General features: G+C 39.4%; 1 protein-coding gene across 1 annotated transcript in view; it reads left to right on the forward strand.

Annotated features, from left to right (window-relative positions):
• LOC144769415 (cilia- and flagella-associated protein 337-like) overlaps positions 1 to 16,449 on the forward strand; it is an 817,111-nt gene that overhangs the window by 316,585 nt on the left and 484,077 nt on the right. The window contains exon 14 of the mRNA XM_078653507.1: positions 3,331 to 3,408. Coding sequence (XP_078509633.1) covers positions 3,331 to 3,408 — 78 coding nt within the window. The remainder of the gene's footprint in view (positions 1 to 3,330; positions 3,409 to 16,449) is intronic.

Consider the following 16,449-nt stretch of genomic DNA (forward strand, 5'->3'; position numbering starts at 1 on the left):
CCCCACGAACTCCGCAGTACCTACGCGAAGCCTGAGACAAGCAGTTCACTTCTTGCGAACCTCCATAGTAAGTTACCATTACTGCTAGGCGATTTAACACATCGCCTTTTAAACCACTTTCGCCCGTTTACAACCATTAATTGATTGTTTGTCTCGTTCCCCTGCAGCCCTGATGTGAGCCGCATATTGATGTGGAAGCGTAAGATACTTCCCATTACATGACCTCTTGCACTTGAACTGTTCACGTTTTACCCTTAATCGTCACTTTGACTTTTCCTCACATCCGCACGCTTTACCCTAGGACCACCGAAGTTTTTTTAAGGTACCACCAAGCGCCCCACTTACTTATCACAATGGCACGCGATTCTTAGTATAAAATCACGGACCCACATGGTTTGCAACGACCGCATGAGCACGAAACCACACCCTTCCCGCAAATTGCATGAATTCACTCTGTTCTTTTTTTTCTTTTTCTTCTTTACCGGAACACACCTTTTACTGAATGCGCATAACTTTATTGCTGTTCACTTCTCGTTGATCTAAAATGATGTTATTGTATCCTTCCCAGAGCGCTCCTTGATAAAGGACTATTCGAGTCCGAAATGCATCGGAGCACACTTTGAACTACATGTTTTGTGATTACTTCCACTTGAACATATGGCGTGATGCAACGCCTAGTACAATGAACTTTTGAACTGATTAAATACACACAAATTCTACAAACCCACGGATTTGAACTTTCTTTTGAATCAGCTACGCTGAACTATACAAGTGTGCCCACTTACAGGGTTGTGCTTACGTTCCCACGTAACACACTGTTTTTGCTTATCTATTGGACGTACTCCGGCCAGTTACGTCACCTGTTGGAGCACCTTTACCTTTCCCCACTGTTTTAACCACCTCATACAATTTGAGTCTATCTTCCATTGCTGTGCGCCTACGCCTGTTTCTCAATTTAACATTTAATATGGCACATTCCTCAGAACAGGCTACACAAAATTGTTCCATGTTGGATTACTCATCACTCACATGTTGGTGGATGTCAACAAACATTGTGAAGCGCACTTTGCACAAGGCTTTTGACCCCAAGGATATGTCCTATCTAGGAGCCGCAAATAAAGAATCCTCCATCTAAAAGCTGCAAATTCTCTATACAACCCGGGTATCTAGATTTCATTCTCTCTTTGAATTCTCGGGCTGCCAAGGTGTCCAGCTCTTTTTACTTTCAATCAAAGACTGTGAAGAAATGGGGTGTATTATATGGTGTGGCTGTGCGACCTCAATGTGTAATACACTTACCAACCCATTTTGTCTGTAAAGCCCCAGCTCAACCCAGGGAAGCTGTGGCAATAAGCAGCAAGACTTACCTAGAGGAACAAGTGTTAAGTGGAGCACATATTCATCATCCCTAGAGAGTTGATTTCTGTGAGTCTTTGAACAATGCATATCAAACCACCTTGCAGGTTTCGCTTTATGGGGCCGCTGAGGGGCCAGTTGCAATTCCCTAATTGATCCATGTAGTGTGGCATAACGAGTAATAATTGCTTCTAGACTAACACCTTCATCCAGACACCTCAGGAACTTTAGATTATTGTTCAGAATTTCCCTTGACAAATCTATCCCATCTCATTTGGACCCCCTTCACCTTTTTTCCTCTCATATTGTTGGGTCGCTGGTTGGATACTTAGGCGAGGCCAACCTACCAATAAAGGACATCTACAAAATGCTGCAGGTCATGGATCTTTTCTGTTACATTTAAACAGCTGCATCTTACAAGTAGTTAAGCCTGCCTCATGTTTATCAACACAGTCCTTCATCTGTTCTCTGACAACGGTGTCTACATTGTTTATTTTAATTTATTGTTTTCTGGAGGTCTGTATTTTGTCTTGCTGTTTAGTACATCATTCTATAAGAAGTCAAATTTTTTATGCCTAATTGGTCATGAGGTTAATCAATTATAGGAAGTTGGAGAGTTTTGACTTCTTTGCATATTCAATACTTCCAGTTAAAAAAAAAAGTAGCATGCTAAAGGTAATTGTTTTGCTATTTTAAAATATTCATTTGGTAGCCTGTGTTCCACTTAAACATAGATACACTACCTACATTACTACTGTAGGTTACTTAATCTTTACCTATAGTAAATCATTATTTTAATTGAAGTTACGTGCTATACGTTAGCATGTAAGCTTGTGACATTCACAATTTCTTTAGTACAAATTATATTTTTATGATTGTACTATGCATGTGACTTCCACCTTTACTTAAGATGTTTTGCCCGTGAATTCGCCTCTTACACATTTTAGTGTATGATGTCTTACTTTTAATTGTAATACTTGAAATTACATTCCAGCATGTGACTTTCCTATTTTACTGAAATTGCTGTCATGGATTTGTCACCTACACATTTTAGTGTGTTATGTTTTATTTTAGATTATAGTACATTGCATGTGACTCTGTAGTGCAGTCACCTACATATTCCTATTTAAGGTACGTTGTGCACACGTTACTTAGTAGGAATTGTAATTGAGTTAAGTACTTGTTGTGCTTTTCATTTTCGCATTTTTTAAATTGTTGAAGTCTCCGTTACATTCACTATGCTGGTCTGGCCAAATAGTATGTTGTGTTGGTGACGTTGAATTCAATTCCTTACATCTTGTTTAAAAAACTTTAGTGCAAAAATATGTGTTATCAATCTTTCCTTGTTTTATGTGAAAAGGGGGAAGAGGTGGTCATATTGTCTACTTTAATGCATTTATTGAAAGTTTCAGTTTTGCAATGTAAGTTTTAAGTTTAGAATGACCATTCTCTTTATTTTCATTACTCATTTGTTTGTGTTCCTTTAAGGGGGAAGGTGGTGTGGTATCCTAGTTTGGATGCCATGTACCTTCCTCACTAACCTGTCTTGCTGCTCAGCCTATGTGGATGAATGGTGGAATGTTGGAGTGTGTGAGGTAATATAGAATGTGTGGGATGCCTGGTGGATGGATGACAGTTGGAAGAGAGGGCTGAGCAGCAAGAGAACTGCTCCTGGTGGAGCTTTAATGATTATATAATTTAAGCTGATAACTCATTAATATACCATCTTAAATCAGCACAACTCGGCTACAGTTCATCTTATTACAGTATTGCATTTTATCTCCATAATTGTCCATCTAAGGACACTGGCTGAGATAATGCAGATAATCTATTGACGACTGGAATGCAGAAACGTGAAGGAAGATTACACCCTTGTCTTTTGTGACTCAGTCATGAACAGATGTGCTGCATTATCGCAGACATCTATCTTTTACAGTGATATAATAATCCCTTTTTTCATTTTGTTTCTTATAGAGCATCAAGCCATCATCGTGCAACACCGAGAGTGCTCAGTCGCAGCCGTTGTGAAAGCAGATACAGCAAACATTCTGGGTAATGTAAATGTTTAACATATTATTACCAAAAGAATTACATATTAATGTTTAATAGTTCCTAATATGGCATTGGACCATAACTACTTTATGGCCGAGCCCAGAATAGATATTAAACTAGATCTAATGCTTCATTGCCACTTTCTTCTTCTTGACTGTGGGTCACAGGGCATATGCACTGCTTAATTGGGTATATTCGTGTCCCACACATTTATTCTGCCAGACATCTCTAGTATTGTCCTGCTGGCGAAGGAAAATGTCATTGTGACAATACATGATTTCTGAATTGTGGTGTTAAGGTAGACTAAAACAGACTGTTGATCAGATGTGGCTAATGCTGCTGAAACTCCTAATAGTTACTTCAACCAGATCTGACTGTTTCTAGTTGATCAAACTTTCTGTTTCACGTATCCAATTTTCCGTTTCATATACAGAAACAAACATTAGGTTAAACTGAAAGTATTCTCCTACGTGATATTATTGAAGCTGTGATGAGATCTATACATAAGGTGTCCCTATCGCCTCACTCCTCAAACGACAGTCTGGGTGCCACATTAGCATCTTTGTGGACATGCAGCAGCACAATTTGGTCATCCAGAGAGAGTGAATAGCTGACCCGAGCTGCCTTGCTAGGAGAAGTGGGGCCTGTGAGAAGAATTGTTGGTCATAAAGTTGTCCTGCACGTGACTACAACAAGATCTGTCCGTGTAGGGTAAACGTGGCCACAGTACACCCACCCACCAGCTCCTCAATTTCTCTTACATTTGCAATGACAACCACTCCTGATCGCAAGACTGTCGCTTCCAGCTGTGACCTCACTGGACAAAAGACTGAAGCGCTGGTGCCCAATAGGAGCCTTACTGGAGTCACAGTTACACACCCTCCCAGAAGCAGGAGAAGGGCTGTCCATAGACTAATTCAGGCAGCTACCTGACCCCCGGAAATACCACCGACAATCCTTATTCAGTGAGAAGTTCTGATGAGTCGCCTTCTTGACCTCCCAAACAAAAGCCAACTCCTCCCAGTAGCTGCAACGCCACTCTGCACAGAACAGTACACATGAAAGGTTTCAAGTGTCCTGACAAAGGTCCCAGGGAACAGTAGGACCCTTAAAAAAGGAAAAAAACGTTCTTGGCAATCTTGTAGTTCGTGATTGAAGATGACAATTAGAATTGAAGGAATCTGCAAGACACCACACTTTTCCTAACATCAGGAAAGAGAAAAAAATTAAACAAAAATCCATACAAAGAAACTAGAAGTATATCAATCTCCTGAAAGCAAACATCTTCGACAAAAATAACAGCAAGGGGATGAGGAATGTAAGGTAAAGTAAGGAAACAAATGCATTGTGATGCAACTTCCTTCATGACTGTCTCCCTTATAGATGATGAAACTGGAAGTTGCATCCTAGGAAAAGAGTCAAACTCCGTCTTAAAGTGGGAATATTGGCTAATGCTCTATGGTCAAACGTCCATCTTGAGACGGGTTGGTTATTAGGCTTGCCCAAGCCTCTTAATAGAAAGGCATTGAGTTTGTTTGGTGATTGAAGAAGCCCAGGTTTCATATCCTCCATTCTCTGCTGGATTTCAGGATGCTGCCTTTCATATCTGGCACTTCAGGTAACTTGTGGAACTCTCCTCTAGGTTACTGCAAGCACGGAAGTGACAGCGTGATCAGGGCAGCACGAACACTCTGCATTCTATGAGTTTTGCAAGAACTCGTGGGTGAGGATCGCAGTTGTGTTTCTTGAACGCATGACTCCCATTGACGTGAGTCTTTGCAAAGATGTGGAACCCTCATGTGCAGTGAGAAAATCCCCCCATTGTTTTGTTTTTCAGAACCAAACCAGTTTGTCTGTAGAAATGTGTCACAGGACAGCTACAAACAATCTCTGGATGTTCACAACATCTTAGACGTTCAGCCCTGTGATGCCATGTGTCATGGAAGAGGTCCTGCTTTCTTAAGTGCGGGTGGAAATATTCACATGACCATAGACCCGGGCTGCTGGGCACGCCTGATTCTTCCATACTTGTCAGCAGTCTTCTAAACAGTAGACCTCTCAGTGTTTATTAAATACTTTAAAAGCATTTTTACAGGAGAGGAACAAATGGGATTTGACAGATATTAATCGTTCTTAATCAACTCTTAACTATAATGAGCCTGGGGCCGTTTTTATCGCCACTTGGGAGGTCAATGGTGGTGCTCCTTTGGTGTTTGCTTTTCTCAGCTACCTCTCTCTGGCCAACCTGCTAAACTCCTGAAGTCAAGCATCTGCATTTGTCACTGAATAGAAATTGTTCTCACTCATGTGGCACACTTCATCACACCTGCCTCACAGCTAGAAAACCTCCTGTCGACTTGTATTTCTTCTCTCCATGACTCCTGACACCATTGACCTTCTCATACTGTTTAGATGCCTAGCCACATTGTGCATCTGTGACACAGCATTCTCCTAGTTTTCCAGCTGATTATACCCAGTACCCTGCCGACCCTTCTACCAGACAACAACAAACCTCTAGACTCCATCCTTTGCCCTTTCCTCTTTCACTATACTGTACCATCTTAGGTCATATCATTTGCTCTTTAGGTTCCTGTACTGATTGTATACTGGTGACCCCAGTTTTGGCCACTTCAAGTGATCCAGCGCGGCTTTTGGAAATATGTCATAAGCAACGCTACCCAACTCCACTATATACACCATCAATCAATAAACTCTCATAAGGCCCATAAATCTAACATGACATATTATAACCAACTGAATCATGTGACCTAATTAACCTATTCACAAATTATATACATTTATATACAACCATGGTAAATGAATTCATCGTACTTCACAACTCTACAAGCTAATTAAGCCACTGTGGCGATAAGATCTAGCTATGAGTAACCTATTCCCATGAAAATAACAAGACCAGCTTGTTTTCCAAAGTAAGATTTTTATTAGCTACTCATTTGGAAAATGTATTAGAAATTTTATTAAAGCATTTTTATTTGAATCATTGCAAATAGTTATGACAATTTTATTATGAATCAAAATTATTATTGCAAATGAGAATTATCAGTTTGGCATTTTTCAAAACCTAAGTCCCTAGCTAATGCTAACTATAAGGAATTTTAAAGAGTAAAGTCTTTGAGGGATCTTACGTGTTCCAAGAGAAGTCCAACAGCATAACGCCCTCATCAAAAGGTCTGCAAGGAGAAGCATAACTCTTCCACGGGGCAAGAGTTTTTATACCTTTCTACGCTAAGCTAATCTCAGAAAAAGTAATTTTCACTGCTGAAATCAGAGCCTCATTGGTCCAAAAGTGACAGGCGACGTGTCACCACATTTCAGAGTCATAGTTCCGTCATCATTCTTAGAGACCATTGTCTCTAGTTTTCGAACAACGCAGTTTCCTCCAGTTTGCAACAATTGCAACAAATTAAATTTTTAGCTTCCTCGGATGTGTGAATGTCATAAGCCTTTTGCCGGTTCCTGGCCTTGGCCTTGTTCGGCTAAGAGAATGTCATCTCAGCACGACAAACTTTTCAAGCAGGAGAAAAACTGTTGCCATCATGGACTCACTCTGGCTCCAAGCAGATTTTTGCAAACACAGAAAATTTCACTAGGCACAAAGCTTTTTTCATTAACTATTGTATAAACAAACACAAGAAAATAATTATTGTGAGTAATATAAATTGTTCTGTTGCCACCCTCCATTGCTAATAATTAACCCATTAGTCTAAGTTACCTAGCAGAAGCAAACAAATAAAGCAGCATTTTATATCTACCATTCTTCTTATTATCCAGCAAGGTTCTTTATGCACCTATAGAGAATAGAGTGACACCACATAGACAGGGAAGCAAAATAAGCACATGCCATTTATTCTAAACAGCTGCAGTTAATTTTTGACATGACAAATAGACACGATTAATTTATTATTTTTCACAAACAAGGAAATGCAACATAATGCACGTTTATGAGCACACATGTTAGTATCCCACGTTTTTCATGTGTAGATGCAACTTAAACAAGGTTGAATTAATACATATACAGCACAACTATTAATTTTATTATTTTATTTATGGAAGTGTGACTTCACGAGTTGAAATGAAAAACATTTCTGAATCTCGCTCCATCAACTCCCTCATCTGGTGATTAACCAAACACCACACCACACCCAAAAATGTGGTAAATTTTATCTCAAACGAAAATGGTTCAATTTCATTCTGTTCGTATTTTCTAAAGACTAGTTTCAGCAAAATCTTTGCAACTCTCATATTGAGCTCTGCGCAACTCCTCAAGCTCTATCTCTTTCTCTCGCTCCTTTTTGATTTTGTAAATTCTTCTCTTTTCCCTCATGTGCTTCTTTCTCTTGTGTAACATGCAACTGATCTTTGTCAAAACTATCACAAAAATTATCACAAACAAAGGTGTTAGAATCTTGCCAAGAACTGAACCACCAATTTCTTGAAACCAGGTTTTGATAGCTTGAAATCTTTTTGAAAGACGTTCTGAAAAATCATCCTCTTCTAAGGGGACTATTTCTGAGTGCATCTCTGTGATGTTTCTAATGTACATTTCAATATTCTTACTCTCATCTGGAATGTAAGTACAGCAATGCTGCACATGTAAAATGCCACAGACTCCTCCCTCTTTTGCCAGGAGTATGTCTAAAGCAAGGCGATTTTGCATCGCCATTGATCTGACCGCAATAACCTCCACATCCACTAACTGGAAACCTCCTGCTGTGTCAGTGGACAATCTGTCAACAATTGTAGACAATTTTCTGATTCTTCCTGCCTTCAGGGTTATACCTACTAAGGGTATCACTGCCTCAAAGATGTCTCCCAAAATTTCTGAGAAACTTTCTCTCCTATACCTGTTTGCATGACTACTGATTTCAAAAGAACCTTCTGCATTTCTGTCAACATGAAAAATTTTCGGAAAAACAAGACCAACAAAACATGTCCCGTACCAATGGTCCGGAAGATTATAATAGGCCTTATCTCCACAAACAAAATAGATCCCAGGAAAAATTGGATCTCTGCCACCTTTGAATCCCCAACCCCCCATGATTTGGTAAGTGTCCTCACAATTGCTAGCTCCTACAAAATAATTATCAAACAGGGTATTATCTCTCCTAATGCAAAGCTTGCCACTATTTGGTTTGTCTATGTGAATTGCAACATTATCAAAAGATTTGCCATTTAGCTTTTCATCCTCCTTCTGCCAAAACTTTCATTTGGTCGGTTTGACCGTCTCATTTCTTTTATAAATCACCCTTCTCTCCTCAACAAGATTCAGGAAAGTCTTTTCCTCAGCTCTCAATTTGCAAGTTAAGTTATTTCTGTATGCGTACTCGTAAGTAAGCTCATTAGTTACTAAAAAGAATTCCCTCATCTGTTTAGCTTGTTTATGTTTATTTAAAGCATTCTCTATTTTCAGGTTAGCAAACATCTAATCATAGTTAGAATAATAATACTCCAAACGACCAGTCTGGTAAAATAAGCTAGCTATCACACTGCATGTTATGCCATAAGTAAGAGGAAGCATATTGTATGTCACTCCCTCAGAAACAGAAGCAGGCAACTTCACACAGATATAGCAATCTTTGACACCCATGACTTTAACGTATTCTCCCAAAAGCCTTGAAAATGTATTGCTAGAAAAATCACCAACAGACCTGTCCTGAATCTGGTCTGTGATCAATAACCTTGTTAGCTTTGTGTGATGCACTATGTTTGTCTTGACTAACTGAAGCTTTGCTTGTCATATTGACCTTGTACCTCTCCTTATCGATCCCGAAAGGAAAGATGACAGCTAAAACTAATCATAGCAGAATTAACATGAGCACACATACCAGAGTCATCTTACAGCATTTCTTGAAAATGGAACATTTTGAAGTACCCCGCGCCATTACATAAGGCATCTTTTTTTTCTTTTTTTTTAACTTATTTACAAAAGAGAAAAATAAAACAAAATTTTTCAAAAATTTCTAAAACCTCACACCCCCCTTTTAAATTATTATTTTTTTTTTTTAAACCCTCTAACAATTTTTCTTCGACCTTGCGTCACAAGTTATCCTCCAACTAAATACAATTTCTTTGACCTTGTGTCACCTAACACAATTTCTTCAGCCTTACGCCAAGAACATAAACCTAAACTTAATCCTAAATTCTAACAGGTTAATACTTCAATCGTTATCACTATTGTTCTCAATTTCTTCCTGACTGCTACTGTTTATTTCAATTACAGGTGGAATTATTATATAAGCCCATTCAGGAGACTTATATTTTTGATTCGGTCTCAAAACTCTCTTTGTCTTTCTAGAAATCACTTCTATTTTCTTTCCTTTCTCAGCTTTCTTTTCAGGATCCCCCTGACTAGTGATCTCATTCACCTGCTCCTTCGATCTTTTCACTAACCTGACTCTCAATCCTCCGTTTTCAGTTGGCCAGGTCTCTCCTTTCCTCAAGATTTTTCTTTTTGGCTCAGACTCATTAGATTCTGTTTTGCATGATCTTTTCTTCACTCCTCCTTTCTGACATTCTTCATCACTTTCTCCAGAGTCACTGTCAGAAATTTCAATTGTTATCCCAGGATCTTTTCTAATCGGCAGCCTTACTCCGTTAGGAACAGCACTCCTTCTCCCATCACTGGTACTCGGTAATTCGCCTTCCTCCAATTCATCAATCACCTTTAACTTCCCAGATCCGGATTTCTTGTTCCTGCTTTCAGAGCTCGTTACCTGCCTTTCAATACCCTCCTGGTCTTTCTTCTGAACTTGATCAGACTCTTCTGTTGTTTCTTTTTCTTTTCTCGATTCTTGATCAGGTTCTTTTTCTTCACCTGTTTCTTTTTCTGCTTCTTCTGCTGATTCTTTGTCTAGCAGATTATTTTCATCTCCAGAATCTATTTCAATAATCTTCAATTCTTTTCCAATCAAATCCCCATTCACAGATGGTTTCTCCAGATGTCGACCACTCTGTCGATCTTCAATATCTGGATTTCTTTCTACTTCCTCTTCAGAGTCTGAATCATCTGTCGTATCGCTCTCTTCATCTGAGTTTTCAGGTGTAGGTATTGGAATAGTGTGACTTGGATGTATCCACCTTTTCAATCCTCTACACTTCACTGCATTCGTTGTAACAAGGATCACCTGCCTCGGTTTCTGCCACCTCGGGACCAAACAGTTCCTTCTTCGGTGAACTTTCGTCCTGACCCAATCTCCAGGTCTCAGATCATGTGTCTGCACTTTGTCTTTTGATTGTGCTTCAGTTCCCACCTGATTAGACACAGAAGTCACTACGTCAGACAGACGCTTACAATACTCCAAAATCACACTGTCATTAATGCTTAACAGTTTTCCTACAGGTACAAAAACTTGCCTCATGACTCTACCCATAAGGATTTCGTGAGGACTCAGACCTGTCTTTTTATCTGGTGTACTTCTCAAAGTCATCAGAACAAGTGGAAGAGCATCTGTCCACTTTACACCTGTATCAAGACACATTTTCCCAATTCTATTTTTTATCGTTCCATTAATCTGCTCGACTACTCCAGATGCCTCTGGTCTGTATGCACAATGTATTTTCTGCCCAATGTGTAATGCTTCACAGATCAATTTCATCAGTTTGTTATCAAAATGTCCCCCTCCATCACTCTCAATAGTGACTGGGAAACCATACCTTGGTATTATCTCTCTAAAAAGCAACTTTGCCACTGTAATTGAATCACAATGACGTGTGAGAAATGCTTCTACCCATCTTGAAAACAAGCATACAATCACCAAAACATATTTCAAACAGTTGTGTATGGGCATTTCAATGAAATCCATCTGTAATCTGGTAAAAGGACCACCCTCCCGACCTATGACTCCCGTTCCCACAACTGATTTCCTGTTTGGGTCAAACACCTCTGACAAAGAGATTCTGCAATTGTCCTGAACTTGGTATTAAACCATGTCTCTTTGAAAAGCATGATTATAGAGTCTCTTCCAATATGACCAGGGCCATGATACATTCTGGCCATGTCAGCAATCATGCAATTTGGTAGGACTACTCTGCCATCTTTGTAAGTCCAAACTCCATCCTCATCTCGTGGCCTACATTCTGCTCTCAACCATGTGTTTTTCTCATCATCATCAGCTTCATTTTGCAAGTCCCCAATTTCCTCCCATGTCTCAACAACAGATGTTAGCATCAATGAACTTGAACCAAAATCTTTGTTCTTTTCCCGATTGAGTGCATAATCATTTCTTGCACAAAATTTAGCAATTTCGTCTGCATAAGCATTGCCTCTGGTGATAAAATCCTCACCTTTTTGATGTGCTGCGCACTTTACCACAGCAATCTCCCTTGGCATTTGTATGCCATCAATTAATCTTTTAATAAATTCTGCATTTTTGATTGGAGAAACTGCTGACGTCATATAGCCTCTTTGAGACCAGAGTTGTCCATAATCATGCACAACTCCATACCCATACTGGCTATCTGTAATTATTGTAACCCTCAAGTCTTTTCCTATTTCACAAGCACGAATTAAAGCAATTAATTCAGCCACCTGTGCTGAACGAATTCCTACAAGACATGAAGCTTCTTCAACATCTGCCACTGTGCAGACCGAGTATGCTGCTCTCAAAACACCTCCCTCTGATCTCAGACAGGAGCCATCCACAAAGAAGACATGATCTGATTCAGGCAATGGTACATCTTTAATGTCCTTCCTTGGCTTGGTACAGTATTCCATGACATCCAAGCATTCATGCTCCACGTCATTTTCATCAATATTTTCAGTGTGGAAGGATTTAAATTCACACACCTTGCGATTGACACATTATCTGATCCCAAAATGATTTTCTCGTATTTGGTCAGTCTGCTGTTTGTCAGGTGCTGCGTTTTACTCCTTTTAAGGAGAATTTCAACTGAGTGAGGAACATAGACTTTTACAGGAAATCCCATTATTATTCCTTCACTTTGCTCCAAGCTAACACTTGTTGCTGCAACTGCTTTTAAGCAACCTGGTAAGGCCTTTGCAACTGGATCAAGAACCGCTGAGAAGTAAGCAATAGGCTTTCTCATGTTACCATGTCTCTGAATTAACACAGACAAAGCACATCCTTCTCTTTCACTGCAATACAGTTCAAAACCTTTTTCATAATCTGGCATGCCCAGAGCTGGAGCTTCACATAAGCTTCTTTTTAGTTTTTCAAAAGCTTCCAACTCAATGTCAGTAAGAACAATTGGATCTTTCAGATCTGATTTTGTCAGTCTCTGCAGTGGCTTCGCAATTACCGAAAATCCACTAATCCATTGACGACAGTAACCAACCATTCCCAGGAACATTCTCACCTGTCTTTGTGTTTTTGGAGGTTGCATTCCCTGAATCATTTTGATTCTCTCAATTGTTACCTGTCTTATTCCTTTTGCAATTCTATGACCAAGGTATTTTACTTCCTGTTTACAAAACTGCAACTTTGCAGGAGACACTTTGTGTCCTTCATCTGCCAAATGATTCAAAATTGTAATCGTGTCTGTCACACAATTATCTCTTGTTTTTGCTGCAATTAACAGATCGTCAATATACTGCACTAATGTCGATCTGCCTGGCAAATTCAAATCTTCCAAAGATCTCTTTAACAGTTCATTAAAGATAGAAGGACTTTCTGTATACCCTTGAGGGATTCTGCACCATGCGAGGGTCCTACTCTGGAACCGGAAAGCGAAGATTTCCTGGCTTTCTGGATGCAATGGAACCGTAAAGAACGCATTGCAAAGATCAATGACAGTATACCATTCTGCATCATGCGGAATCTGGTAAAGAATGACAGCAGGGTTTGGAACAACTGGGCAACAAGGAACGACAATCTGGTTAATTTTTCTCAAATCCTGAACTATTCTGTACGTTCCATTCGGCTTTTTGATCCCCATAATCGGTGAGTTACAAGGACTGCTTTCAATTTCTTTCAAAACACCTTGCTTGATGAATTTTTCAATTACAGGAATAACACCCTCAATCATTTCTGCCTTCATTTTATATTGAGGAATGTTTGGAAAATCTATTCCCTGCTTCACTGTGATTTCTACTGGATCTACATGCTTCATCAGACCCATCTCATTTCCAGTTAAATCCCAAATCTCAGATTTAACTGTCTCTTTCAATTCCTCTGGTAAATTTTCCTTATCAAAGGTAGGAAACAATTTTTCCTCTTCTGCCTCAATCATCAACATCGTCAGTCTATACAACCCATCTTCCTCCATGGTTTGTAGCTCAATTCCACCAGGTGAGCAATATATTCTGCAATTCATTTTACACAATATATCTCTCCCAAGTAAATTCACTGGACTGCTATTACAAACTACCAACCTGTGTTTGTCTTTGAAATTGCCTATTTCCACATTCACAGGATCAGTAAGATCAGTCTTCATTTGTTTAATTGCTGACTCCAACTACTTGGATGGTATCCCCAGAGAGAGGTAGGTTTTCAATTTCTACTGATCTAACAGTAGAACGGGTAGCACCAGTGTCCACAAGAAAAGTGATCTCTACATCGTTCACCTTTCCATTTACAAATGGACCAGACTGGTCAACCTCGACAGATTATCCAACCTATCCAACCTCTCATCTTCCTTCTTTTTGGTCCATTTCACTCTCCATTTACTCAAGTCACCCAATTTTTTTATGTAAACAATCAATTCTTTTATGTGTGTAATTCTTCCTCCTGTATTGAAATTTTCAATGTCTTTTTCTGTAAAATTTAATCTGTAATGCTTTCCCAGATTTTTCTGTTTGTTCAAATCAATTTCTAATTCTTCTGCCAGTTCCTCCAGCTGATCATATTTATTCTTTATTTTCCATTGCATACTTTTGCTGATGAACAGGAGTTCATCATCTCGGTAAAATTTTAAACTGTCAGGACCAATTGTGCCAATTATTAATTCTTCCAAATCTGCTTTCAATTTTGCAACATCAAGTTTTGAATTCGATTCTCTTTTCTCAGGAGACTCAGCATCTGACTCTGCACCCATTGGTGTCTGGTTAAAAGAACCTTGATTAAAAGTCAAGTCAGGCATCCTTGATTTTTCACGATTAATTTCAGATAAATCTGAATAAAAATTTTCAGCTACTTTTTGAATTTCTGCATTTAATGGAATTGTTAAACCTGGTTGTTGAATTTCTTTTTGATCAAAAACAGGCTGAACAGGACCAATCGTTACTGGAACTGTCACTGCTTCCATGCTCTTTGTTATCTGCTGAATTAATTTTTCTTTCGATCGCAAGTATTCTGAAGTGTTTGCAACTTCCTCATTCCTGTCAGTTCTCATCAGATTTCTAGGGGCTTCCCTTTCCATTGGAAAACTTCTGTTTTCAATATAAGCACTAGAATTAGTTCTTGTCTCAAACTGTTCTGGAGTTCCAAAAGATTCGCAATTATTTGGGTACAATTTCGGAGAATCATTTATTGGGGGTGCACTAGGAGTGGTTCCGGCAGAAACCGTTGGAGTGGACCAAGAACGAGGCTGTCTCAAAGGGGCATTTTTATTATTTGTCGTAAAAATTTCTTCTAAGACTGGATCCTCTGATTCATTATCTATAACAACATTATTTTTCTTTTCAGTTCTCTTTTCACCTGGAGACCCTAAAACCATTTCCCTAATTAAATAGAGACCATCAAACATATCTCCCTGTCTCCACATTCGCATTCTATCTTCATGCGTTTCTCGTCTGTAACTCGGTGTTTTCGGAGGTCTCTTAATTCCATTTGCTTCTCTCTGAAGTTGAAACATCTCATCTTCCCATTCAACTAAAGCTTCAAATTGTGTCGGTCTAGGCCGTGGTACTAGAGCTGACATTTTCTCTCTCAGATTTCTTAAAACCTTAACATTAAATGAATCATCATCCGGCCAAGCCAATACGCCGTCGTCCTTTGTGTAATTTTTCCAAACATCAAACCAAAGAACAGTATGGTAACCATATTCACCTTCCATATACGCTGCAGGTGTCTTGTACTTATGAAATAATTTACCACCTCGCGTTTGAATTTTCTTGTCGGGTGAAATACAATTTTTAAATTTTTGAAGTATCGAAGTCTTATTCTCAACATGTTTAAAGTAATAAGCCATTTTTAAATCAAATCCGCTTAATCAGAAATGATCGTAATGTTTTCCTGGTTGTTCCGTAAGACCAGCCAATCCGTGCGCGAAACACACCAACAAGCCAATCAGGTTCGAGCTACGTCACCACCTTGCTCGACCAGTAAAAACAGATCTTCCCACCAAAGCCAATCAGCGTTCAGCTCGACAAAGTCATGTGAGCCAATCAGAGTACAGCCTGTGACGTACAGTACCCAATCCCTGCGCGGACCCTGTGACGTACACAGCCGCTGCGGTTTCTCGCGTCTCACTCTCAGCGCTCACCCCTCCTTCACAAAAACTTTTCACAGCGCCATTTTAAAGACGCCTTTCTCAATGAAATTCGATTAATCAACAACAAAAGAACAAACCATTTGTCTGTTTCTCTAAATAAGGTGATAGTTTTTACAGACACACGAGAAATTCTTTGCGTGGAATAGACGACGCTATTCTCACAGAATATGCATTTGCCGATAAAGTAAACCTTTACTCTACCCTTCACACACGTAATAACGAACGCGCTTCCCTCTGAATGCACATTAAGTAGCAATTCAAAGTTTGACTCAAACGGAATTACAAAACCATTTACGCACTTTCAAACGGAAAATATCCCTAACCACACACACATGAAATCCTGGCGGGACTCTAACCCCCCACTGATAACATGAATCGTCAGTAAAATAAGCGACGTTACCTTACCCTTCACTCAAGCTTGAATTAATTCTATTACTTTCCCACAGAGAGTTTTAGAACGGGCGCATTGTCCCTATTCTCAATGCTTCGATTTCATAGACAATCCTCACTATGCATGCATTCTATCTGACACACCTATATCCCTAACATGTGCTGCACGACGACAACACTTGTGATACACGACGATACCACTATTCTGAAACAGATCAAATGCACTGTGTGACTTGTGAC

Source organism: Lissotriton helveticus, chromosome 7 (genome assembly GCF_964261635.1).
Source record: "Lissotriton helveticus chromosome 7, aLisHel1.1, whole genome shotgun sequence".
In the NCBI taxonomy this organism is placed as follows: domain Eukaryota; kingdom Metazoa; phylum Chordata; class Amphibia; order Caudata; family Salamandridae; genus Lissotriton; species Lissotriton helveticus.